Genomic DNA, 26529 nt, shown 5'->3' with positions numbered 1-26529 from the left:
AAACCTGAATAGGGCGTGTGCGGTACTGGGGAAGGGAGGGGCTGTCCCTCAGTGGCTCATTCTGGGGTGGCCAAACTTGGAATGGAGTTCAGAGAAAGAAAGAAAGAAAGAAATAAATAAAGAGAGAGAGAGAGAGAGAGAGAGCATTCACTGATAAGTGTCTGCTTACAGTGTTATCCTCTCAGGCATGAAGAGGTTGTTGCAGACATGTACAGTACATGATCCTGCTCCAGGGAGCAAGCACACAAGTACAGGCAGAATACTCTCTCAAGCATACTGCAAATCTGAACAATCACCTGACTATATTGTGTGTATATAATTAAGAATATGATTTGTCAAAGTCATAACTAAGTTCAGATGCAGCCTGCCTGTGATGAATCCATAATTTAATTACTAGCTGCACACAGTCTTTTTACTCTCAATCCTTATTCAGATGTTTTGGGACAATAAAAATCTTTTTTTTGTATTATTATTTTAGGATTTAAGACTTGGTGAAAAAATGAATCGTTTCAAGGTATAAGAAATTGCATTGTAAACCGGGACTTTTATAGAAACTTGGGTGATATACAGTATTTTTTTTATTGCGTGTCTGACATTTATACCTGATGTAAAATGTTTACAATGAGATTTAAATCAGCGCCGTGACACAAAACAGTTTTGGAAGTCACATGAATGTTTGATGCGTGCGCTTAATTCCTGATTGTTAAGCAGCGGTTTCAAAACCTCTCCGATCCCTCATTTGAAGATGGCAGATTATCCATCTGGACTGTTCAGAAAGTTGCAGATTGTGTTTGGCAACTCGCCACGTGAAAATAGATTAGAAAAACGTCACCGGAGTCCAAATAGAAACTCTGATTTGCAGGTGCTCTTCTCTCTTTTGTGTGGTATTTTCCTTTTCAGTGTATTCAGCGCTGCTTGGGTTATGTTTTGAAGAGCGCACAAAAGGGTGTTTAACTGAAATAGTTCATTGCGTTCGCTGGAAGGAAGGAAGTTTAAAAAAACATAAAAATTAGCCTTTTATTGTCGCAGAAAATTTGAAATTGTCCTCCCTTTTGTGCGAGAGAAACGGCAGTTAGATCAAGACTCGAACTGAAGCCGTTTCGACCTCCAAAAATGTTTTATGTTTATTCGGTTAGTTACAGTAATTACAGCCAATAAGTGACAGCCAGAATCACTCAAGAGAAAGTGAAGGCTGTTTTCTCTCACCAGGCCCTCGCTGAAGAACATCTGCTGAGAGATTTGCATATTAATTAACCCATATTAACTCTAATTATTCGGGGAAATGATCAAATAAATTACATTTTCTAATTTTAACCTTTCTTTCGGTTTAACGCCGGCGAGAGCGGCGTGAATCGGGGACGCGGGCCTCACCTGAGCCGCGGTCTCCGGAGGTTAACCTTTTATTGTCGGCGTGGCGGGCGCCCTGTTGTTTCTCTCCCCGCGCGGGTCCCGGGCACTGCCTAGGGAGCTCTTGTGTGTCTTTTCTGCGTGTGCAGGGAGGAGGGGAGGAGGGGGAGGAGGAGGAGGAGGGGGCTGCGAACATTCGCAGAGAGCAGGGGAACATGTGTGCAGGGAGGCACAGATGGCGGACCCGTCCGGGGCGAATAGAGGCGGACCCGCGGAGCGGTCGAGCAAACCTTGGAGCTCTCTTTTTCCAGCCTGTTGCACTGGCCTCCTGCAAGTAAAAGGGAGTTTAATTCAATTAGAGTCCGGCTACTGTGAGGGACTCATGGCTGGAGTTATTGAACATAACCCCCCCATGACACATAACCCCCTTCCAGACACACACACACACATACACAGTATACACACAGGCACACACACACACACACACACACACACATCTCTTTTAGCATAAGATTCTGTGTTCACTTTTAGTGAAGTGCATTTAAACAGCGATAATTAGGCTATGTCCAGTGATATCAATAAAGATTAAACTTATGAAATTAAGTCTAAACTCTTTTTTTTAACAACTTAAAGATTTTAAGAATGCTATGATTTATTTGAATAGTTGCTTTTATGTAAAAAGGGTTATTTTTGCTCTCCCTATCTCTAATAATGAAAGTGGACCAAACCCACCCTGATACAAGCCAGATTATTCTTCGAACCAGGGGGGACACAGCTGCTGTGAAAATAAATAAAAGGTCATTGTTAGACTTCCACCAGTCTGTGGCCACAAGCCAGTGACCTCATTTCCACCTTAGGGCACCCACCAACCTCACCCCGCCCCAACCCTCCACCCTCACCCCGTCCAGCCGCTCAGGTGATCCGCTGGCGTCAGCAACACAGGACAGAGAGAGAGAGAGAGAGAGAGAGGATCCGTCGTCCTCCAATAGGGACAGTGCCCCTCCTCGCCGCGAACACCGCGCGTCACCTGGAGGAAAAAAACAACCTGCCGCCGCTAGCGCCGCTCACCTCCGCCAGAGCCCGCTCGGGAAGCCCAGAAACCGCGCTCAGGGAGGGAGGGGGGGAGCCTTTGGATGTTTGCCGTTTTCCGGGCACACCTTTATCCATTTTCTGGGTACCCCCCCCCCCCCCCTTTTTAAACAAAAAAAATCGGTCTGGTTGTTTTGGACGGGGTTCTGAGGGGAGCGAGGACGCACCGTAGCCCTGACCGGGATGCCTAGGAGGCTGCGGGGAAGCGCCTTGTGAGCGCTGCGTTTCGTCTGCGCGCCCCTGAAAGGTACGTCCCTGTCAGCGCGTCGGACGGTGCAGGAACGCATTCCGCACGTTCGCTTTTGTTTGGACCCGTGTTTCTGTCTGCGAGGATTTAGTTACGTATTCAGAAAACTTGACCGAATCTTTAAAGTTGGTCGGACTTTTCAGAGTCCGGCAACTGTTGACATAGGCAGTGATGGGAACAAAAGAGGCTCCTAGAGAGATTTCTCAGTGACTCTAAAAAGAGTTGGTTGTTTCTGTTTTCTACCTCGCTCTATTTTCTATACATTTACATTTTCTACAGGGATAAACAAGAGCCATTCATCCATGTACCCATTCATTCATTTGCTTTATTTTGTTTATGCGTTTATTTGCTTGCGGGCACTTTTGTGTAGTCCACAAACAAATTCGGTCTCATTTGGCTCTTGTCCGGGAGACATATTCTACAGATTCAAAGGGCTCGGCATTCAAAGGCTTTTACTGTTAAAGAAATCAAATGTGGGGAACAGTAACACTGCCCATTATTGGAAGACAGAACTACTTTCAGGGGCTATTAAGGCTTTTTTTCCCCCCTTTCAGCCACAAATGATTGTAAGATAGTCTTCATTAGCTTTCGAAGACAAGACCTAGTGTAACAGGAGAAGCATTGTCCAAAGGAGTTTCTTTTCTTTGTTTTTTTTTTTTTTTTTTTGAGGACAAAAAGTACTTAATCGGCCTCCTGTTCTTATCGTGCGAACATCAAAAAGATGACTCACACACCCTCGTGCACAGGCTGCCATTTTGGAAGGTGCCAAAGTCATTGTAATCAATACAGTGTCTGTTATTATCAGCTACCCTCTTTAGTCTGATATCTGACAATGTAATGCAAAAGTCATCAAAGTCTTAACTAAGGAAGGTCTATGCCTGACATTAAGCAGGACAGCAGCAATTATAAATGTCACACTAATTATCTATAGCATTCAAATGAAACAAGGCGCCTTTTATTTACTGGAAATCCGGGAGTGAAAGGGAAGAGAAGAAAAATCAAACAGGTAACATCAGTCAGAAAATGTCAGAAGTAATTGCCTTTGTTGGATGTGACACTTAAACTAAGGGAAGAAAAATGGAAAGTGTCAGATGTAGGGAACTTAAGAGAATCCCGAGAAGTAAACATTAACATCTCTTTGTCTGTCGCCCCCTCAGACGAACACAAAAGATTGACTAGAGCAGAGGTAAGGAACAGAATAGCGTCCCGGGCGACATTAGCAGGTTGGAATTACTGCGATGGGGCAGCACAATGGAACGTGGGAAGGCTCCGCTCTCGGCGTCTGTCAGAGACGTCACTGAAACAATGGCGGCTTTTTCTACTTTGTGCTGCGCGATTGTGCTGGAGAAGTTGTACTTGACTTCTTTCTTTTTTTAAAAGCTGATTTTGAATTAAAGCAGTCCCTGTCGCTTCAAAGCGCACAACAAAAAAAACTTGACCCGTTCAGTAGTACCTGAAGATTTTTTTTTTTTCAAGTTTATTCCCTTGATGTTACTGTTGTCAACCAGAACCTCGTGCGAGCATTAACTGGGATTTCTTTAAACATCATTTTCTGTATTTTAAATCTGAACAATATTTCATGGCAACACCGCTGAATTTTTAGCGTTCCCGCAAGACCATGCGCTACTGGGCTCGTCTAAAAAAGAACAGAATAATATTTGGTTGGTGCATGCTAAAGGTGAGGCATATTACAAAAATAAGCGCTGGAATCCTGTGGGCCCGCGCGTGAAACCTACTGATGGTGGACCGGCGTCTGGCTGCGGCCTCCTTTAAATGAAAATGGACTCGGGCTGTGGTTCCAGTCGCGTTTGTCTGGTAAAATGGAGATGTGCTGCTTGACCCTGGCGACCCGCGGATAAACAGCGCTAGGCGCGGCTTTTGAGCGAGAGGTCACGGTCTCTCTCTCCGCGTTTTTTTTTTTTTTTTTGCAACTGCAGCAGCACTACAAAAGAGCACATGCAAGAAGCGAGAATGCCCACGGAACCTCAACCCCCGTCCAGCTCTCCCCCCCCCCCACATACACACACACACAAACCAGAATAAATCAATACGTGTTTCACAAACTCGGACCTTTTCCAAATTCTAAATATCAGATGCGCACCAGCTCAACATGATGCAGTCTTCAGGCATGTATTTCTGTTTAAAAGCTGCCATATTTATTTATTTATTTATTTGTTTATTTATTTATTTATTTATTATGAACCTTTTATATCCTTGAGAAATTAGTATCATGCCAAGACAAACTTTAATGTTCTTACAAATAGAAGTCTGTTTCTATTTTTATAGCTGCAAAGTGATTCCAACAGGATGGAGGCTGTTTCCACATCTTTATTAGTTTAGGTATACTGGATAATCAAAAAATCTATTCTAATCTGGCAGTAGGTTGATGTTGTTGCTGCACAGATTTTCTCACAGGTTTTGGTAGTTGATGATTGATTGGACCACTGAGCGACTTATTTAATTTGCTGTGATTGGGAGAGAATGTTTGGGGAGAGTAAGGGGAAAGTGACATGTGTTAACTCTAGGCGTTGTCGCTGTTATGAGGCACAAGTTTATTTCTTGGTCAGACTGTTTCGATACTCGGAACCCCAGCAGTAGCCTCTGATCCATCGTCCGTCCTCTCTTCCTTTCTCTCTCTCCTATCCCTCCACCCCTTTCTGTTCCTTACATCCCTTATTCTTTTCAGGACCCCCTAATACTGAAGTCAAAGCTGGTGTGGACGGTCATGTTTTATTCCGAACGGCATACTGCTAAACCCAAAAAGGCCAAAAAGGCCTTTTTTTTTTTTTTTTTTTAAACAAAAACTTATTTTCATTCTCTCCTCCTGGACCCGTCTTTATGTGCATTTTCCTCTACTGATCCGTTTTTTCAGGAGCGGGACCGTCCATTCTCTGGCCTCCCTTTGTTGCCTGAAGCCCCCCCCCCCCTCCCCCAATACACCTCCCCCCCCCCAACTCCCCAGAAACCATAGCAAAAAAAGGAGTCACCCACACGTTGCTAAGAAATGGTTAAACCTCCGTTACTACTGGAGGAAGGGGGGGCGGCAAGAACACAAAGGGAAATAATATAGAAGCGCATTATCAATTGTGCTAAGGTATACGTGGACCACACAGCAAGTTTGAACGTCTCACTTTCTTTGGATTTCTTTTCTCTTTCTTTTTTTTTTTTCTATCTCAGAGGGCATTACCCAGCCTGAACTTGCCTAAACCCTTGTGGTCACACCTCTTGAATAGGTTTTGTTTCCCTCGTCAATTGGTATTCAGTCCAGGTCAGCGGATTCGGCTCGCTCCATCTCCACAGCCGTTTTCATTTTAATTTGCACCTGTTCCGCAGTTGTTGGGAAAAGGCAAGTGCAGACAGTGGATTATACAAAGATCATATTATCAACACATATATGCAGCGTAATCTTTGTGTCCCTGGAATAACTTGTCCAAAGATATAGCCTTTGTTTTTTTTTGTTTTTTTGTTCTTTCTTGCCTTCTTCTCAGAAAAAAAATGAAGATATGACTAAAAGTTCAGCAGTGAACCCGTCAAGAAAAGAAAAACAAAAAAAAAAACAAAAAAACAATTTGAACATAAACGCACCTAACATTTTTAGCTATCTTCCTCTGCACCCAGGGCTGGCTACAGGCTCTAGAGGTATTGCATTTGTTAGCGCCGAAAACAATTGCTTTATTAGGCGTACCTACAGCTTGAAATGACCCTTAAAATTGCCTGTTCTTTCTTTCCCACCGCTCAGTCTTGAGAGTAGTTCCCATGATGTCATTGCTCCAGGTTTTTTTTTCTCTCTCTCTCTGTCTCTCTCTCTCTCCCCCCGCTCTCTCTCTCCACGTACGTGTCTCTTAAGTGCGGCGCTAGCGCGCTCGGCGGTGCGGCACGCCCGTGCGCCGAGCCGCGTCCCCCCCCCGCGGCCGCGCGAGCGTCCCCGTGTTTATTGCTTTAATCTCTCCGGCGGCTCGCTTAGAGCGGACAATTTACGTCCCGGCCCTGGAGGCTGGAGAGTCCGGGGGAGGGACGCTGGCTAATTCACAAACAGCCGCCTTCGCCCCGCGCTCACGGGCTAATTTACGGGGGCCTCCCGTTTTAAGAAGAGCTGCCGTGCGCCAGCGAACCGGTCCGGTTGCGACCCGAGTTGGTCATGACCCCATTTCGCGCTGGCCTCCGTGGCGCGATACTTTGATTTCCGCAGCTTTTCCGAAGCGCTTGAGGGGCACGGTCTCGGAAAGCGGCGGTAAACATGCGGTCGATGTGGGAGAAATTGAAATAAACGGGGTGTAGGTGTCTCAGATTTTCTTGTTTCTCGGTCATCGTCCCTTAAAATCTTTGAAGGCGGGTGTGCTCTGTAGGTCTAAAGACACGGTAGTTATGGCGTAACTCTTCACCTCTACCAGCGATAGGTGCCTGATTGTCTGGAAAAGTTGAGTAGTGCCCTTTGGAATTCACTTAATGTCCTATAATGTTAATTAATGGCTATATGTGGCGAGGCTTTTTTTAGTCATGTGAGTTATGCGCAAAGCACTGTGAGCAAATATCAAAACTGCAGGGCATGCTAGACATCGGAAGCCTGCTCTTGATCCAGATTCCCTGAAAGGTGCAGCTTGTCGGCATCTGAGACAATTTACTGCAGCTGACAATTAGAGGCTATTTCTGTGCGTCTGCATTGTAGCGGACCCGGCATCGCCGCAATGGCGAAACTACAGATCCCAGTTGGGTTTCGGGTCAAACATACAGTGGGGTCTGAAATGGCAGTGGGAAGGGGGGAGCAAGAAAAGACGGTAACACGATGGCTTCTGGGACGCTGATGGTGGTTTTTTTTTCTCTCTGGCAGTGCTGAATTACGAGAATGTGGTGGACGCGGGTTCGGAGACCGACGAGGACGACAGGCCGCTGGTCTCGGAGGAAGAGCAGTGCCTGCTCAACGGCGAGAGGGGGGCGGAGGGCAGCCCGGCGAGCGTGCCCAACCTGGAGGCGTCGCCGCGGGCGGGCCAGGCGCCCGTGATGAAGGAGGAGGACGACGAGGAGGACCTGAGGGACGGCCGAGCGGACCACCTCTGGCACAACGGCGACGCGCTGCGGGCGTCGCTGGACGGCAACGGTGAGTGGCAGCCGCTTGCCGCCTTGGCCCCGCCCCCCTCCCCGGTATCGTTCACAGATTAGAGCTCTGGATGGATTTCATTTTTCAGAGAGATCTGCACGAATCTAATAAAGTAGACCAGGGTCTGTGTGGAGACGTATGGTGATGTGACAGGTAAGGATGGGCCATTAAAAGGCTATCAGTGGTCTATTGCATTCTCTCACTCTCTCTCTCTCTCTCTCTCTCTCTCTCTCTCACCCACACACACACAGTCACACACGCACACACCCTACATGTGCTGGCCAGCCTCAGAAAGACAAGCATTTCAATGCTTCCTGGTGATTTCAATCAGGAAATGGCCAATTGGAAAATGTGTAACTCATTTCAAATGAAATTCTGGGGAACTGCGTAACAAAATAGTGGTACTCCAAGTGCACATTGTTGAGAGGTACAAGAGGTTTCTACTTCATCCAAGCATGACTGACTTCCCACATCTCTTCAATAATGATTTATTGCTGATGGTAATGGGCAGGTGTTATTGGCCTCTGTTTTGTATGTTGCTGCCCTCCCCCTCCCCACACCCCAGGATTAAAAAAAAAAAAACCTGTGCTACATGCAGCAGGAGGAAGGGAAGCTCACTAAGGCAGTCGTGGGTGCTTGAAAGATAAATACTTTTAATTAGGGGCAGAGGATAATCATTAAAACAGGCCAAGCAGCTGCAAGAGTCATTAACAATCTTAAATGAAATTTTTATTTTTATGATGGCCATTTGCATGTATAATACGATTCGATGATTCTCGGAGTCCTGTGACAGAAACAGAATGTGGCGGGTGAGTTCCTGTGAACCCCCCCCCCCCCCCATTTAAACCAGCCAATTCATTTCTACTAATGAACTAGCTAGGCGCTATGCTGAAAGGGGAAATGGTATACCATTTTAATATGAAGAAAGAAAGTACATTTAGTGGAGAGTTTGATTTGGATTATCGTCATCGTCATGGAGGTCCTTTGAACGTAGCCAGTGCTGGACACATCTGCCATGTTTGCTCATAATTAAAATCATAAAAACAACAATTTGGAAATTCGGGCATGTTCTTTGACATTGAAGAAGTGTTGAGCATGTTGAGTATTGATACTGTAATAGCCTATAAAACACACACATACACACACACACACAAAGTGAGGACCAACGTATTCCTCAGGTGCTGAGGCATCCAGCGCAGTTCTGGCCGCTCGCAGCGCGGCCTGATTGACGACGTTGAGAACGGAACCGTGAAGCTTGTAGCCGCTTTTTATTTATTTTTTCAACATGGTGCCTCCCTGTCTACACCGATGCCTCCAGCACATAGCTTTGGCCTGAGATAAGCGTGTGCTTTTCTCCCGCGCTGGATTCGGGGTTTTATGTCAGGAATCGTCCCTACGTTCACTTCTCCCCCGCCGCGGGGCGGAGCGCACCGGCGCTGGGCGCCCCGCTACGTTGTAAAAAAAAAAAAAAAAACGAGGAATTTTTATACCGGTCACCTGTGTTCTTCCTTAGCCGCGGCGCTGTTTTCCTTTCCTTTTTTTCCCATTCGAATATTCCTGAAGGAGTAAGAAATCGGGAGGGACCGCTTGTTTTTACTGCCCTCTGCTCCAGAGGTAATGGGGTATGAAAAATAGGAACGCTTTCAAAACAAACTGGATGGATGACGTTAAGTAAACAGGCAGCGGCGAAGCAGACGAAAGGTATTCTGGACTCCTACCGAGCCAAAGCAGAAAGGGGAATATTTCCCTTTGGTGGGCGGGGGCCTCCTTTATATACCAGTCTGATTTATCAGGTACAGACAGGGAGAGCCGACATTCGGATCTCACCAGGCTTTCGCTAGGAAAACAACGTTCCTCAGACCCATGGGAGCCAGCGTGCCGGACAAAGAGCTTTAAAAAAAATGACCTAAACTTTTACTCGGGCCCCAAAAAGTGAAGAGAGATATCGGGCTTAGTCCACCGCCTAGTGGACGGATTCTCACCAGTCCCTTTACCAAGGAAAAGCAGAAGCGTCCTTTCGAGTTTAAAGTAAATAAATAAAAAAAATATTTAAAAAGGGAAGAGCGAGAGGACGTTGCGGCCCGCCGAACGGAACGGAAACAGAAACCCGCTGGTACCGTTTTTACGGTCATTCTGTTTTCTAGGAAAAGAAGCGAAAGATCCCTTAGCAAGCAGAAAAGCAGAGCGACGGCAGTCTGTGTGTGTGTGTGCTGCGCGTACCGGTGTTGGGGAGAAAATGGAGCGATATTTACAGCGCGCGGGTGACGTGTGACTGCCTGCATTCCACCAGTGTGACTGGTGCTGCGTTGCTAACGGGCCGTTTCCTTAGAGCGCGGCCCGGGGCTGATGTCATCGCCGAGAGACGGCCGGCGCTCCAAAGCCTCCGCATAATCGAATGCAAAATGGCTGCCGAGCTGCCTCTTCCCGCGCAGCTCGGCGTCGGGGGGAACGCGTTGTGCTTCTCGCTCCACCTCTGCCACAGGGCCTGCCCTTTTATCAGCTCGGTGCAGAGGGAAACCGAGCCCTCGCAGAATAATTAAAATGTTTCCAAGGAACCGTGAAAACAACAAGAACAGAAACCTCAGACAAAGTCTTTCAGTTTTTCTTTGCATAAATTGAAACTTTATTCATCGACAGGACCAAAGTGCATTTGAGTATCACAATGTTAAGTTTGCTTTTAGTCAAATCTCACGTTGCTTTGGAGGGCATAGTTTGTAAAGTTTGATGATTTTGTACAAATTTATGCTTTGAACATGTGTAATATTTGTTCAAGTTAAAAGGATTGGCTTGTTACCCATTTTATCCGCCGTGCAGACTCAAAAGAACAAAAAACCCGAGTAGTTCCTTCTCTTGCAACTGGTGGTGAGACGGAAGGAAGCCTGGTGGTGTTACTCAAACAAGGAGGAAGAAAGACAGGGCCGCACGCGGTCATTCTCTTCCTCCCCGCGCACACAGGGGTGGTGGGGTGGGGGGGGACAGCTCGTTACACTTGTGACTGCCGAGCGGGAATCACATGAGGGCCAAGAGAGAGCCAGGACGGCCAAATTTACGGCAAGCCGCAGCCTTCACGGAAATACCTTTATTTAATTTCCAAAGCCGGGCGGAAGGAGCAGCGGAGGCGGGGAGGGGGGGAGCCCCCTTAAGTGAATTGTCTGCGCGCACCGCCGACAGTGCCCTCTTGTTAGCCGCGCCCGGAGAATTCCCCCGGTTGTCACAGGCTGTTGTGTCTCCGTGTTTTACGAGGCGGGCCTGTCGGGAGGCTCTCGTTCCTCTCGGGGGTCTTACCTACGCCGGGCGCGGGGATGGAAAGGGCCGCGGCGTCCCCCCGCCGCGCGCGTGGCTGTGACTGACAACAAACAGCGCGGCGCTCGAGAGATAAAGCCCGCCGTTGTGAATTTGAGTCACGTGATTGCCCCCCCCCCCGCTGTGTGTGTCTGAGTGTGTGTTCAAGTGTTCAGTATGTGCATGTAGAAATAGGTGTACAGGTTTGTGTGTGCGTGTGTGTGCGTGCATGTGGGTGTATGTGTATAGCTGTGCGCGTGTGTGTGTGCGTGTGGGTGTTTGTGTATAGCTGTGTGTGTGTGTGTGTGTGTGTGTGTATGTGTAGCGTGTGTGTGTGTGCGTGCGTGCGTTTGGGTGTATTTGTATTGGGGTCTGTGTGAGTGTGTGTGCGCACCCTCCCCTGTCAGTCCCAGATTGCTGCATTGTGTCAGAGGGGGAAAAGCCAGGCCCCTTTGTGCCGTCTCTCAGCTTTGATTGCTCAGGTGGACAGGCTGTGTTGAATTAATTTGTCCATTCGGGGAGGCCTGCTCCCAGGAGTGAGAGACAGAGCCTTTCTCAGCGCTTTTTCTCTGCTGTTTAAGGCAAATAAGTCTCTTTCTGGTGTAGACGATAGCATTCATTAAGGACGGCAAACAAAAGCAGGCCAAGCTGGGGCCAACCAGTCCCTTCATTTCCCCCATCTTCTCTCAAGGCCTCATTGTAAAGCCAGTTTGCTTGGTACACTCCGGCACTGACCAACCCCCCTTCTCTCTGTCTCTCTCCCTCTCCCTCTCTCTCCCTCCCTCCCTCTGTACTTTCTGTTTTTGTCCTCAGATGAAATGAAAGATGGGTATGACACCATGGGTTCTGAAGCCACTCTTGAGTCAATTGGAAATGGTACAGGTAAGCCAACTCCAAGTGTGGTACTGTGTGTATGCATTCATGTTTGTGTTTGTGTGTTTGTATTTGTGTTCCTGTGTGTATGTGTACACTTATTTTTAGTCGTGGTCCTGTTTGAAACGGAGGAACAAAGTCATACCTGCCATCTTTAATTAAGCGAACTCAGCTAATACCCACCTACCAGCCCTTTTGGGGATACTTCCCTGTGCAATGATGTCATCACTGGGGCCGCTGATTGGCTGTGGCGCCTCTGAAGTCACTGGCATACCCGTCTCTCCTCTGTGACTGCTTGATCCCTCGCCCCTCAAAATTGCCACATCTTTTTTTGGAGACTGTTTGGTTTCCATAGAAATAAATATCAGTTAGCTCTCTGTCCAGGATCTGAAAACCCTGGGAAAGGAAGCAGGGTTCTTGTTCTGTTTCTGAGGGGGTTTTGTTTTGGAAACGGATCGTTAGCACAGCTTTGCCGCGACGCCCAGGTGCGGTTTCATCAAGGTAATTTCCCTAAAGTTTCATTTTGTGCTAAATTTGACCTGTTTTGTTCATGTGCCATCAGATTTTACTACAGCGCATTATTGAAGTTTTTGCTCTGAATCACAAGCACGGCCCCTCTGTGTCTCCGTCTGCATGGGCCTGAAAACTGCTCTGTGCAAGAGCGCAAAGATTTTAAGTTCAGTTCCTTTTAATGAGAATGAAGGAAGTGGCCCAGCTCTGGTTTGCTGGTGCGCCGTACAGCGTTGAAGATCCGCTGACAGACTGACATTTTCGAGCCTTTTTTTTTTTTTTTGCCGGTGACACAATCCACCGGTTTGACCTTTAACAAATTGGAACATAAAATGTTAACAACCGTACAAAAACGCAAATCCTCTAGTTTACCTTTGCTCCTCTGTGAGGAAACAATCAAATTAAAAGGTAGCTTGTAAATATAAGTCAAAATCGTATAGAATGTAGCTCGTAATATTTCGATTAATTGAATGAAAGAATGGCAGCCCGACGCACGGGAGGCGGGGGGAAATATCCATGGCGGCGACATTACAGTATGATGAAAGCAGAAGCAAAGTTTGGCAGGAGGGGGAGTTTTGGGGACCGTAATCTGCATGTGCCAACGAGGGCCCGTAATTTCCTGGCTGACGGTTGTGGGTTTTTATTAGCGTTGTTTCGGGCGCGGAGTAGCTATCTCCCTTTTGCACCTTTGGGTTCCGTGGAGAAAAGCAACTGTACAGTACATTCTGAGGCACACAATGGGTGTTTTCCGCAGTTAAAAAAAAAAAGAATTTTTGTTCTTCCTGTAGATTTCACATTCGGTAGCGCAGAGCATTTGTGCGGCACGCGTTCTATGTCAAGCTCCATTTCTTAATTTAAATATTCTTTAAGCAAATAGAGAAGGAAGTTAGATGGATAGACAGAACACAGGTTTTTTTTTTTTTTTTTAAATAGAATAGCTTGGCTTGAATAAGTGCTTGGCTGCCAGGCTGAACCTAAAGATTCAGAATTTAAGTAGCTTTGTCATCAAATTCCAGTTCATTTAACCTATGACAAGGGAAATAAGGGACAATATCGGCTACCCAGGCAAAGCTGATTCCGCACCACTTTTTTAGTGTAACTGATAATATTTTTATTGTAAAAATGTTTATCTTTAAAAGCTTTTTCCACCATTTCTGACGGTGTTCTGCCAAAATGAAATCGTATTTCTCGGTTTAGCGGCCATTATGTGACAAGGCAACACATTAACTCAGATGTATACTTCCCAAACTACTACCATAATGGTTTTCTCAGCATGCTTTCTCACGTTTAGAGCAACCTGTTTTCTGTGTTTGTTATGCCACCATCTTATGGTGTTGGGAAACAGCCATATTTCATCCTCTCTCTCTCTCTCTCTCTCTCTCTCTTACACCCTCCCTCTTTCTTACATGCTCCTACTCCCTCTCTCTCTTTCCTCTCTCCATGTTTTCAGTCAAGAATGTTGATTGCGCTTCAGAGCTGGAGGAGTTCTTCAGCAAGCGGAAGCTGGAGGAGAGGGAGAACCACGCCGTCAGCATCGAGGAGTACCTGCAACGCAGCGACACCGCCATCATTTACCCAGAAGCCCCTGAGGAGCTGGGCTCTCGGCTGGGCACGCCCGAGGCCAACGGCCAGGAAGAGAATGGTAAGAATTTTGGGGGGGGGGGGTGCGTGAGGGAGAGGGGAGGGTGGGGGGCAGCTGTTGGGTTTGCGGATTCGCCGGATGCCTCTGAATTTACCTTTGGACTCGAGCAGCAACAGCTGTGCGGGAATGAAATCGGATAGTCCTCCTCCGTCTTTCACCCAGGAAGAGAGCAAAAGGAAATGAGATGATATTGGGTGGAATGGGATAGGATTTACGAAACATACTTTGGGAAAGTGTGATTAACGTGGCTCCGGAAGCCAAGCAAAGGCGAAATGAAACCCTCTGGAGGCATTTAAGAGTGATGAGGCTTTTATAACAATGATTCCTGGGGTTATGCTAACAACCATCACATGCCCTCCTTGAAAAAACTGTTTTGACCATGAAGTCAAGTGAGTTGAATATTACCATCTTCCTGCTTAAGAATGGGAATGCACTTGCCATTAACCCACAGTCTATTTGTGCCATTATAAACCCCGCCTCTTTCCCTGCTATGAAAATAGCTTGTACACTCACAACCTAATGAGTTCTGCTGACTCAGACTTGTACTGACTTGTCCTGCGAGCGTGGGCACGCGTGTGTGTGTGAGTGTGTGTGTGTGTGTGCCCGTGTGTGTGTGTGTGTGTGCGTGTGCGTTTGTAGACAGGCACTTGTGCCAGGCCTCTACATGACGGCACTCGGCAACACGGATCGCGGAGATGCCTCCCGAACCAGCCCGGGCCGCTTGCCCGCTCGCTGCCGTCGATCTGCCAATCATTTGACACACGGTCCCCCCCCCATCCCCCCCACCCCCCTTTCACAGACCTGCAGCCTGGAACCCCCGACGCGTTCGCCCAGCTGCTCACGTGCCCCTACTGCGACCGGGGCTACAAGCGCCTGACGTCCCTCAAGGAGCACATCAAGTACCGCCACGAGAAGAACGAGGAGAACTTCACCTGCTCGCTCTGCAGCTTCTCCTTCGCCCACCGCGCGCAGCTGGAGCGGCACGTGGCCACGCACAAGCCGGACCGCGAGCAGGTGAGATGCTACACCCTCTCTCTTTCCTACACCCTCTCATTCTGAGCCTCAGTGCACCCCAGCGTCAAAACCTGGAGGTGCGCATATCCCTGTAATGGTGATTGATCTGACTGAGGTGTAAAGTGATGTTTGATGGCAGCCCTGAGAAAGTAGAGCCTGTCTCAGGATTAAATGATCGTGGTAATTTCCTATATCAAAATTAAATCCTTTAACTGCCATTTAGCCTTCCTTAAAATCAGGCTTGCTTCTCAGAAACTGCTCCTCCTTATTCATCCAGTCTACAAACTCATATTCCAAAGAGTTTTAAAAGTTTTTTTTTTTTTTTGCATTCATGTGAAAAAAGGTTTACATCACAAGGTTTACATCATAACAGCTTTGAAGGTAAAGGATAAAAAGTAATGCTATTCCTCACTTCTGCAAATGTAGATACCAATTTGTATTAAGTCAAACATAGCCTACTTCATCGGTACCTCACACGTTTTGTAGAATGCGGTGCTTCATCTCCCCTTCTCTCTGTTGTAAATTACGTTTGCAAATCAAGTTGTTGCTCACAGTTTAAAAACAATCTAAATCACTTAACATGTAAATACAGACTTCAAACCCCTTAACCAAGCCATAAATACAGTGTGCTCTTTGTATCCTTAGCTGGTTTATGTCTTCCTGAATGGAATTGGATTTTACATCTATTTTGGCTGTGTTCTAGCGTCTTGCTAACAAGCCGCTTCACACTGCATTCAGACGAAATGAGATGGGAGTGAAAATGTTTAAGAAAATCTTTTATGAAAAAAAAGCAGGGGCTTTGATGTTTCTGGGCAGCTGCCAATAAAAGCTTTGAAGACACTTATGAAGATAAGAAAATTACCTGAGTGAGTTAATGAGTTACGAGTTAGAAGTCATTGGCTTTCATTTCCTATGCATTACAGAGGGACTACAGCACTTTCTGACATCATAGTGCAAGGCAGTAGGTAAATTGTAAAGATTTCATGATACATTCCATCATTTACAGGGACAGCCAGACACAGATATTAAGCCGCGTTGCTTTAAGTGACATAACAGCCCTTCTCTGAATGCAGGGGTGAATCCCACATTCACAGAAGGACCCTTTTGCATGCTAGTGGCTTTCCCGGTTTGCTAGTCGCATTGAAAATGTTATCGCATTAGTGGCACCATGAATGAAGGTTTCCAGCAGTACTTGCAGGGGTGCAGGGGCGAGGGACAAATAAGGGGGTAGGGGGGAGGTCGAGGGAGAGGGGCTAAACTGGGGGCAGAGGGGTGGGTAAAGCAGCTGTTGCTGGTTGTTTATGCAACTCGACAGCACACAAACGACGGGGTCCCGTCCCCGGTCCCTTTCGCCTGATCTTTGAAGGTGGCTGCTGCTGTTTGAACAAACCCTCCCTCTGTCTGGAGAAACACCATCTGTCTCTCCAGGAATGTGGGCTGAGCCAGCGCACCCCAGCAGTTGTCAGCCTCGGATGGGGGGGGGGCTGGCATCTACGCCGCTGAGAGATCTTTTGTGTTTTCCTAACCGTTTAACATGCTCACCTCCCACTCTGAATTAATCGCGTACGCCTGGAGTGCAGGGCGTTCGCTCGCTGTGCTGCCACTGTTATTTGTCGCCGTCCCCTCTGCCATTGCCGTCGTAATGTTTTGATTGCGGGGCCTTGTTTGAATAGCACATGTGGGGACAGGTACCTCTGAAGAGTGTATCTAGACCCAGTCTACATGGTGTAGTCCAGATTTATCAAAGCGACCATTCGGAGATTTGAATACGCTTTCAACTTGCTACTTGTTAGGGAATTTTTAAGAATCGTGTATACATTACTTGTCTTGCTTACATCCTAGTTCTATTTGTCTTTCCAAAGCTGGGAGTGCCTTTAAAATTTTGTGAAATTTATCGTAGACCTGGCTTATGATAAGTGAATTCAAGTTGGTCGGCTTGTTATTCCTAAAGAGCGGGACATTCTTTTTGGGTTTTATTATTGCTACTTGTCAAATGCCCTGGTCTTCTGCTCCAGGAAGAATGAAAAAGGTGTGCGATTGGCTGTATTATCATCACCACTCACCACTGTTCTTTCTCACTTGCCATTTTTTGTTCAAAGACGAAAGACAAGGTGTTCTAAAACAATTTGCACAATTTGAACAGCTCTTTCACAGTGGGGCGATGGTAGATATTTGCTGTGAGATGTTTGCACAGAGTTCACACAAACACTGTTTCTTTCCGCAGCACCAACTGCTGACCCAAGGGGCTGGCAACCGCAAGTTCAAATGCACAGAATGTGGCAAGGCCTTCAAGTACAAACACCATCTGAAGGAACACCTGCGGATTCACAGCGGTGGGTAGCAAGAGGGCTGGTGTGCTCCTTTTGAATATTCATCACCTCAATTTGAATGTAGGGTGTACAAAATCGATCGGATTAGCATTTCTTTATAAATTCCACCCACTGTCAATCAGTGAGTCACTCTGCTGATTCTTTGTCACGGTACCAGAATCTCTCTTGTACTTAGTTAAATTAGGGGAATATTGTCACAGAAGATTGCCTTTTTTTTTTTTTTTACTTTAGTTCTTACTTGAGTTAGTTACTCATGTATTCATTATTCTGTATATTTTTGCTAACTACCCCAAAGAATCTGCTTACATCGAATATCAAATTAATAAACAGTTCTTGTTTTCTGTTCCTCCTCAGGTGAAAAGCCATACGAATGCCCAAACTGCAAGAAGCGCTTCTCCCACTCGGGCTCGTACAGCTCTCACATCAGCAGTAAGAAGTGCATAGGCCTGATCGCGGTAAACGGAAGGATGCGCGGCGGTGTGAAACCAGGGTCCTCGCCCACCTCAGCCTCCTCCTCCCCCACTAACTCCGCCATCACCCAGCTCCGGCACAAGCTGGAAAACGGCCGGCCCCCAAGCCTCCTCGACCAGGCCGGCCACCTTGACATCAAGACCGAGCCGCTAGACTTCAACGACTATAAGCTCATGATGGCCTCCCATGGGTTTGGAGGGATGTCGGGACCTTACGCCAACGGGATGGGGAGCAGAAGTCCACTGGGCATCCATGGTACAGCCCAGAGCCCCATGTCCCACCTGAGGATGGGTATGGACTCACCCCTGCTGGGCTACCCAGCTCTGGGGAACAACCTGAGTGAGGTACAGAAGGTCCTTCAGATTGTGGACAACACCGTGTGCCGGCAGAAAATGGACTGCAAGCCGGAGGACATCTCCAAGCTCAAGGCCTACATGAAAGAGCTCGGATCCCAAATGGAGGAACAGAAGCAGGAGCTGATGTCCTCTGGGGGTCCTCCAGGTGCACTTCCAGTGGTCAGCCCCAATGGCACCACCAAAAGCATCATCGACTACACGCTAGAGAAGGTGAACGAAGCCAAAGCCTGCCTCCAGAGCTTGACCGCCGACTCCAAGAGACAGATAAGCAACATTAAAAAGGAAAAGCCCAATCACGCGCTAGACTTCGGCATGGAGGACAAGGGGCACGAGAGCAGCATGATGTTCACGCCTTTTTCTTGCCAGTATTGCAAAGAAACCTTCCCAGGTCCAATTCCCCTCCACCAGCACGAAAGGTACCTGTGCAACATGAATGAGGAGATCAAGGCAGTTCTGCAGCCAAACGAACCCGCCATGCCCAATAAACTGGGGGGTATTGGCGAGAAGCGCCCCTTTCTGCTCTCTTCCATGCTATCCGAAAAGGGGCCGGCAAGCCCCCTGCACCCCTACAGGGACCACATGTCCGTGCTCAAAGCTTACTTCGCCATGAACATGGAGCCCAATTCAGAGGAACTACTGAAGATTTCCATAGCAGTCGGCCTCCCTCAGGAATTTGTGAAAGAGTGGTTCGAGCAGCAGAAAGTCTACCAGTACACCACCGCCAGGACCCCGCCATTGGAGCGGAGCAGCGCAGAGGTGATCCTGGCTGCTGCCAACTACACCCCTAGTAAAGACTCCATGGCGGCCAGGTCACCCGTGTCTTTGGTCAAGCCAGCCGACCGCATCACTTCACCTTCCATAGCGGAGCTCCACAACAACGTCAACAACTGCGATGCACCCCTCAGGCTCTCCAGAACCACCCAGCTGGCCATCAGCAAAGTGGCAGGTGATAAATTGGACCACTCCAGGAGTAACACTCCATCCCCTTTGAACCTTTCCTCCACGTCTTCGAAAAACTCCCACAGCAGCTCGTACACTCCTAACAGCTTCACCTCGGAGGACCTTCAGGCTGAGCCCCTGGACCTGTCATTGCCAAAACACCTCCGGGAGCACCGGCACCTCCCGTCCTTGAAGAGCAGGCCCAAACCCAACAGCGTCTCTGTCGACCACAACAGCGTGCCCTCCTCTCGAGAGGAGCCTTTGAACTTGGCCTATCTCAAGAAAGAGTTCGCTGGCTCTGTCAACGGCGGCGGCAACGGTCATGGCCACAACCTGGACAAAAGCACTAGCCCCATGTTCGGCATTAACCCCTTCAGCGGGAAACCTCTGTACACGTCTCTCCCGCCGCAGGGCGCCTTCGCTCCGGCCGCTTTCATGCCCCCGGTCCAAGCCAGCATCCCGGGACTGAGGCCGTACCCAGGGCTGGATCAGATGAGCTTCCTACCACACATGGCCTACACTTACGCGGCCGGCGCTACTTTCGCTGAGATGCAGCACAGAAGGAAGTACCAGCGGAAACCAGGTTTCCAGGTAAATGAGACGCTTTTGGATTGAAATCTTGAAGCCTCTGTTTTGTTTCTTTTTTTGGTTGTTCAGTTACCTGCTGGTAATTATAACACACTCACAGTATGAAGCATCATGTACAGGTAAGCATTCAACTGTAGTATAGTGAGTGAAGAGGTACACTTGAAGGAGGTATCTGAGTGTTCTGTGATGATGACATGAGACATGGGTTCCGCCAGATCTGTTGGGCTCGACAACATCAATTCGTGAGCCAGTCTTTTTTCTCCTTCTGTAGAATGAAGGAAAGGGTCCCCCCCCACTGTCATTTTCAGTCCGGTTTGGTTTCTCTCAGGTGTCAATTAGTGAAAACCGAGTGGGTGACAGCAGTCGTTTGTTAACCAGCATAAGGGGTCTGTGCCTAAAGAGTGGAAGATCATACCGTCACCACATCTCTGTGGCGTGCTTCTTTCTTCTTCTTTTTTTAAAAAGAGGGAACAGCCAAAGTGAGTTTCAATATGCAGATGAATAATGCACAGGCTCCAGTGTTCATTACTGTTAAGTGCTGAAGGCTGTTTAACATAGTGGAAACCATTTCTTTAAAAATAAAAAAATTAAAAAATATTAATAATGTTTCCAATGCTAAGCTATTAAATTAGATTTTAAAATACAGCTACAGGCGTTCGGCTCAAATTGATTGTGGAATTACAGTGTTCTGTTCTTAAAACCAGAATCATTCTGAGGCTGGGGCAAGTGCTTCTAATGAGGGCATTGGTGCTTTTCAATTTTGGCAATTTAGTGTAACTCTTGATTTAATCACTCCGAGTTGAAGGAAATGAGAAGACTGTGGAAATATGCATGGCCAAGACCTGTTTTCATTATTGTGACCTTACAGTAATATAATGTTTCCCCCACCCGTTAATTTACCTTAGCCTCTTGTGTTAATCTTTTTTTTTTGTGTGTGTGTAAGAGGAACCAATAAACATATAATTAACACTGGTATAAAATTCAACCAAATTTGAATGCAAATAAATGGAATATGGAAATATTAATGATATTCTGAATAAGGCCTCATTCATAATGAGAGCTGGAGTTTTCATATAGCCTACTTATTTCTTAATTGGAGAACATAAAATGTTTTTGTTTTTTTATCTGGTAACCTAGCAAACTTAAAAAAAAAAAAAAAAATCTGAACATATATGTGTGCGTATGTGCATGTATGTGTGATTACGTGTGTGTGTGTGTGTGTGTATCTGCTTGTGTTTTTTCATTATTCTGTGCATGTAATTATTCTTAAAACATATCATACTTTGGAAACCACAACTCCTATTCAGAAGAGCACACACTTTTAAAAAAGATATTTCCCAAATAATAAGCTTTTTTGAGCTTCATAATGAGACCAGAGTTGTATTTCATGAACACTGTATTGTAATATTTGAATATAAACTACAGGATATCTTATTGGTTACTTTTATTTAATGCATACTAATTGGCAAGTAAATGAAAAATGTGGTCTTCTGTAGTTTCATTAATGGAATAGCACACCCCTAATTAACATAAGGTGCCTAAATGTAGGTGGCAGGTGTGTATTGAAAAAAAAAACAAACAAAAAACGATCTGGTTATCTTATAGGGGGAGCTGCTTGATGCAACAGCAGAATATATATCAGGCTTGGAAGATCTGACGGACCCTGAGTCCTGTCTGTCCCGGAAGAAGATTAAGAAGACAGAAAGTGGTATGTACGCGTGTGACTTGTGCGACAAAACTTTCCAGAAGAGCAGTTCCCTTCTAAGACACAAATATGAACACACAGGTATATACTGTTCCAGACACTTTATTTTACCCCATGCTTTTTCTCTCTCTTTGTGTTTTGTGTTACGTGGCCCTTTTTTCATTTTGAATTCTTTTTCCGACTTCTTTTGCTGTTTCTTTACATTCTTTTTCAGTTGTTTGTTCCCTTAAAGGGCACCGAGGGTATTTCTCTGAAAAAAATTGAATAATCACTCATTAATGTATCCATTCATTAATCAGCATGCACTATTGAAATATATATTATTGCCTTGAGAAATTAACTGCAACTTATAAAATTGGTTTTTAAAAAATAAGCATTGATGCGGCTCGGTAAGTTAAGCAGTTTTTTCAAGGCTAAATTAATATTTTTGAAACATCTAACCGAATATTTTTTAATACTTAGCTATTTTTAAAATCCCGAGTGATTATCATCTTTAGCATTTAGCTGTGTATCTTTTCAGAGAAGTCTCCAAGGTGCTTTTTAAACCCAGAGTTCTAACATGTTTCTTTCCTGGTGACAGGGATAATCTGATATGCTTTAAATCAGGTAGCAGCAAAAGAGTGAAAGTGGAATATAAGGTGATACAGTGAATAGACCCGGAGGTCCAGTTTGGCCACAGAACATACCCGTACTTATTCTACACTGACTCTCTTACCCAGAGCAGAACAGCCCATTTCACTTACAGCTCTGAGAGGAAGCAGAGAAAGAATTCAGAGATGATATTCATATATTCTGCTGTTGTATCTCAAATTTTCACCATCAAATATCTATGCATGTACAGCATGCCCATCCAGTATTCCCATCTCATCTATGTAGAAAATATTTTTCATTATTATTGGTAGTGGTATTATTATTATCTTTTTTTAAATACAGTTAAGGTTAACGGTTTGAAATTATAGGAATGTATGTCCGAAGAGACAAAGATGTGGTTGGTATGTAGTAATTCAGTGGGAGGGTGGAGAAAGTCTTTCGCTGTGCATTTTCAGCCTGTTCCCTCAGGTGCTGTTTTTTTGACCCCTTAATAAGCCTTAATAAGATAAGATTTATCTTCCTTATAAAGATCTGTGTGTATGGAGAGAGGCCTCCATCTTTCCCCCATAATAGATGATCAGTTATTCAGTTATGCGCCACTCCCGTGGAGGTGAGGTGAGGCTGTGAAGTTTGTCGCCACACGCCAAGCGACTGGAATTTTGGATCGGAACGCAATAGTCCCCACCTTTTTATTTTTAAATGTGCAGCTATGTGTTTCATAGGGTTGCATCATCTCTCAGTTGCATCTTCACTATGCGCCCGACTGATGGCCAGGGAAGAATCTGCTGTCTCCTGTATTTTTACTTTTTTTTTTTTTTTAGGGGGGGTGAGGGGTTGAGCATTTGAGGATGGCAGCTACAGAAGGTGTGGAGGGCATTCCAGGGCTATTTGCAGACGGGGATTGGCCAGATGTGTGTGTATGTGCGCGCGATTGAGTGTGAGTGTGTGTGTGTGTGTGTGTCAGGGGGAGTTCTATCACAAGCTGTTTGAAATGCCAGCAGAGACACACTGGCCTGTTATGTGTGTCAGGCTGGTTGCTGTATTTCCGGATGTGCTGAGCTGTAGTAAATCTGAAGGGGGGCGGGGGGGTGTGTGTGGGGGGAGGGGGGGCGTGGTGAGGGGTAGCTCCTGCTTGGGCATGCTTTGCAGCCACGGCCAACACCCTCGTAGGGGGGGACTTTTACTCAGTAAGTTAATTCAGAGGCATGATGTAATGAGCTCATGCTCCAACGACGAGGCCCATCCCTGGTTTCACCTCGCATGTCACGGCATCCAAAGCATCTCAGCCGCTGTGAACGGTGCTCAGACAGCCCAGAATGAAAATGAGCTTTTCTATCAGCGAGTAGCTTTTGAAGTTGCTGTAGTAGTTATCAGATTCCATTTATTGTATATTTTTATTTTCCTCTCATAGCTTTTCTGTTAGTTTTTATTTCGTTTAATACCTTTTTTTGGGTTACATTCTTACAGTGTCACACCTGTGCTTAAAATACTTGTCGGTGACTTGATACATCCTTACATAAAGACTAGAGGGAAGTTGAAAGTATGGACACAGTATACCAGCTGTGCACTTTGGTTTTGTGTGTAGTCTGTTGAAGAAGCAAAAATCTGAATTTTGTTTCTCGATGCAAATGGAAACAAAATGTAACTTGAGATGTCGCATGCTGCTTATTTTTATTTTGTTTTATTTTTATCGTTTCCCTATTGTGTTTGTCCTTTGTTTTCTTCTTTCTTCCTCCTGACATTTTCATTTTAATTTTACAATTGAATTATAAAGGAGCGGATAGTTCTAATGTCTTTTTTCCTGTTTGTTTCCCTTTTTCTTTCCCCCCCGCCAGGTAAACGGCCACATCAGTGTCAGATATGCAAGAAGGCGTTCAAACACAAGCACCACCTTATAGAGCATTCGAGACTGCACTCTGGGGAGAAGCCGTATCAGTGCGATAAGTGCGGGAAACGCTTCTCCCACTCCGGCTCCTACTCCCAGCACATGAACCACCGCTACTCCTACTGCAAGAGGGAGGCGGAGGAGAGGGAGGCGGCGGAGAGGGAGGCGCGAGAGAAGGGCCATCTGGAGCCCACGGAGCTACTGATTAACAGGGCCTTCTTACAGGGCATCAATCCTCAGGGCTTCTCCGACCTGGAGGACCGGAGCGACATTATGAGGGGCGGGACCGAGGGCGGGGCCAGAGAGCGTCAGACGGAAGTGGACGGAACGTACGCCAAGATGGGCGGCGGGCGGGACGAGGAGTTTGAGTTTGAGGAAGAAGAGAGCGAAATCAAAAGCATGGACACGGACCCGGACACGCTGAGGGACGAGGAAGACAACGCCGAGCACTCCATGGACGATAGCTCGGTGGACGGGAAAACGGAAACCAAATCAGACCACGAGGACAATGTGGAGGACGGCGTGTGATTTAACTACTGCGTTCGAAAGCTTCCCACCTTTCTTTTCCTTTTCGTTTGTTGGTTTATTTGTTTGTTTGTTTTTGTTTCTTACTGTTGTTGTTATTTCAGTTTTTTCCAGTAGTATTTGTTACCTGCTTGGTTTCAAAAACACGCTGCTGTGTTTAAGCTGTACGTGCACGTGCCTGAAGCTTCTGAGAAGCTTGTATTGACGGACCGGGTTTTGGGGGGTGGAGATTCTGCCAAGAGAGATATTGATTGAAGTTTGGGTTGTTTTGGGAAGGGGTGGAAGTGGCGGGGAGTGTTTTAAGAAGCTGCGATATGCAACAGAAGGAAAAAAAAAAAGGAAAAAAGAAAGAAATTAATTTTAAAAATTGTACAGTATTAAGGCCTAAAATATGTGTGGTGCTAACATTCTAAAACCATGTGTTTCATCGTATCTATAGCACAAACTAGCCACTTGTACAAATTGCACTCTGCTTCTATTATCACTACAAAAGTTTAAAAAAAAGTATTGCTTATGTATATTTATACAGCTTTTTTTAAAAATGCAGTAGTGTTTGCACTACAGTTTGTCAGTATTATTACTTATCTACAACTTAATGTGTTGTCTAGTTTGCCCTTTTTTCAGGCCAACTAACCACACTGTTCTAGGCCTCAGAATTTGTATAAATGAAGTTAAACTTATATAATACCAGTGTGATTTTAAGATATTGAAGTCTTAAAATGGCTGTGAAATGAAGGAGTGAAATGGCATGAAGACTCAGAGGGGAGAGCAGTGTGTACAATGAAGGAGAAAGCCTTTGTAAGGTGGTTTTTCAATAAGAAAAAGCCTTATATGCAAACCTTTTAATCTGTGTGTTTCTGCAAGTGCCATCCCTGTACAGTGTAATGGAAGGTGACGTGTGTTACCTGAACACCAGCTCCAGTATTACGAAATAGTTCACCTTGTTCTTTGATGCACCCTTGTCAGTATTAGACAAATAGGCAGCAGTTTCTTAGTTTACATGTTTGTGCAATTTTCTGTATTTTTTTCTTTAACTTTTGTCAGTATTACACCAAACTTTTTTTTCTTTTTTTTAAATTTTATTTTGGAACAGCAAAAATTGCATTCATTTTATTTGTAGGTTAAATAACATTTTATTTATGTGGCTCATTTTGTATTTCCTAATTTTATTTATTTCATACTGTAGTGTACAGTATAATAGTTCTTCAATATATAGATATATTTTAGTAAAAAGGAACATGGCGTTGACGATTGGAGCAGATTTTACGTAAAGAGAACATTTATTGTGTTTTGAAACATTAATTGTGAAATGCAAATTTTCAATTTTGTTATATTAATTGTTCTGTTTCTTTTATTTTCCAGTTACTGGAAATTCCAAATTTGGGATCTTTTGATACAATATTGTGAAAACACTGTATTTTCAACTGAAAAAAAAATGAAAAAAATTCCACTTTCTTCATTTTTTAGCTAAAAATGAAGAGGGACTGTTAAAATACAATGTATGTTGCCATGAAAGAAAAAAAAAATGTTTCCTGATATGTCTTTGTAAAAGTATTATTGAATTTTTAATTTGTAATTCTTTCTTGGAAATGACCATGCTCGAATAAAATTAGCCAAATTTAACATTGTGTTTTTGGTGATTTATTTAAAAATATAAATTACTTGAATCTGAGTGGATACATAAATAGAAATTCAAAGTTTATTCTATAACTGTTATTAGCAGTTTCAACATAAGAATGCACACCTTGATTAGAAACACACTGATTGTAAAAAGGAATTTATTCAAAATAAATCATTACATCAAACCTGTTTCAGATTAATGATTGAAACATGCCTTGTTTTCTATTTGGATTACATCTCTCTGGCTGCTCATGCTATTGAACATCTACAATCAACAAGTATTTTCATTTTCACATTTCAGATAAGAAATATTTATTAAAATGTTATCAAATAACATAAATCCAACACAACATTATGGATAAACTCGTACTTGAACATTAAAAAGGCGTCCAGTACACGTGTACCGAATTTGCTAGACGT

General features: G+C 45.3%; 1 protein-coding gene across 6 annotated transcripts in view; it reads left to right on the top strand.

Moving 5' to 3' along the window:
• The window catches only part of LOC135250418 (zinc finger E-box-binding homeobox 2-like), a 75724-nt gene extending 49612 nt beyond the window's left edge, over positions 1–26112 (top strand). For 2 of the 6 annotated variants that reach the window (XM_064326666.1, XM_064326664.1), the window contains 8 exons: positions 7509–7778; positions 11874–11942; positions 13894–14085; positions 14885–15099; positions 17324–17432; positions 17784–19786; positions 21389–21569; positions 23915–26112. In XM_064326666.1, coding sequence (XP_064182736.1) covers positions 7509–7778; positions 11874–11942; positions 13894–14085; positions 14885–15099; positions 17324–17432; positions 17784–19786; positions 21389–21569; positions 23915–24492 — 3617 coding nt within the window. In that variant the 3' untranslated portion in view covers positions 24493–26112. The remainder of the gene's footprint in view (positions 1–7508; positions 7779–11873; positions 11943–13893; positions 14086–14884; positions 15100–17323; positions 17433–17783; positions 19787–21388; positions 21570–23914) is intronic. The other 4 variants (XM_064326668.1, XM_064326667.1, XM_064326665.1 and 1 more) reach the window with 4 other exon arrangements.
• The last annotated feature ends 417 nt before the right edge of the window (positions 26113–26529 follow it).

This window comes from Anguilla rostrata, chromosome 3 (assembly GCF_018555375.3).
Source record: "Anguilla rostrata isolate EN2019 chromosome 3, ASM1855537v3, whole genome shotgun sequence".
In the NCBI taxonomy this organism is placed as follows: Eukaryota; Metazoa; Chordata; class Actinopteri; order Anguilliformes; family Anguillidae; genus Anguilla; species Anguilla rostrata.
The sequence above is the reverse complement of the archived record's forward strand: the minus strand, read 5'-3'. Positions and strand labels throughout refer to the sequence as shown.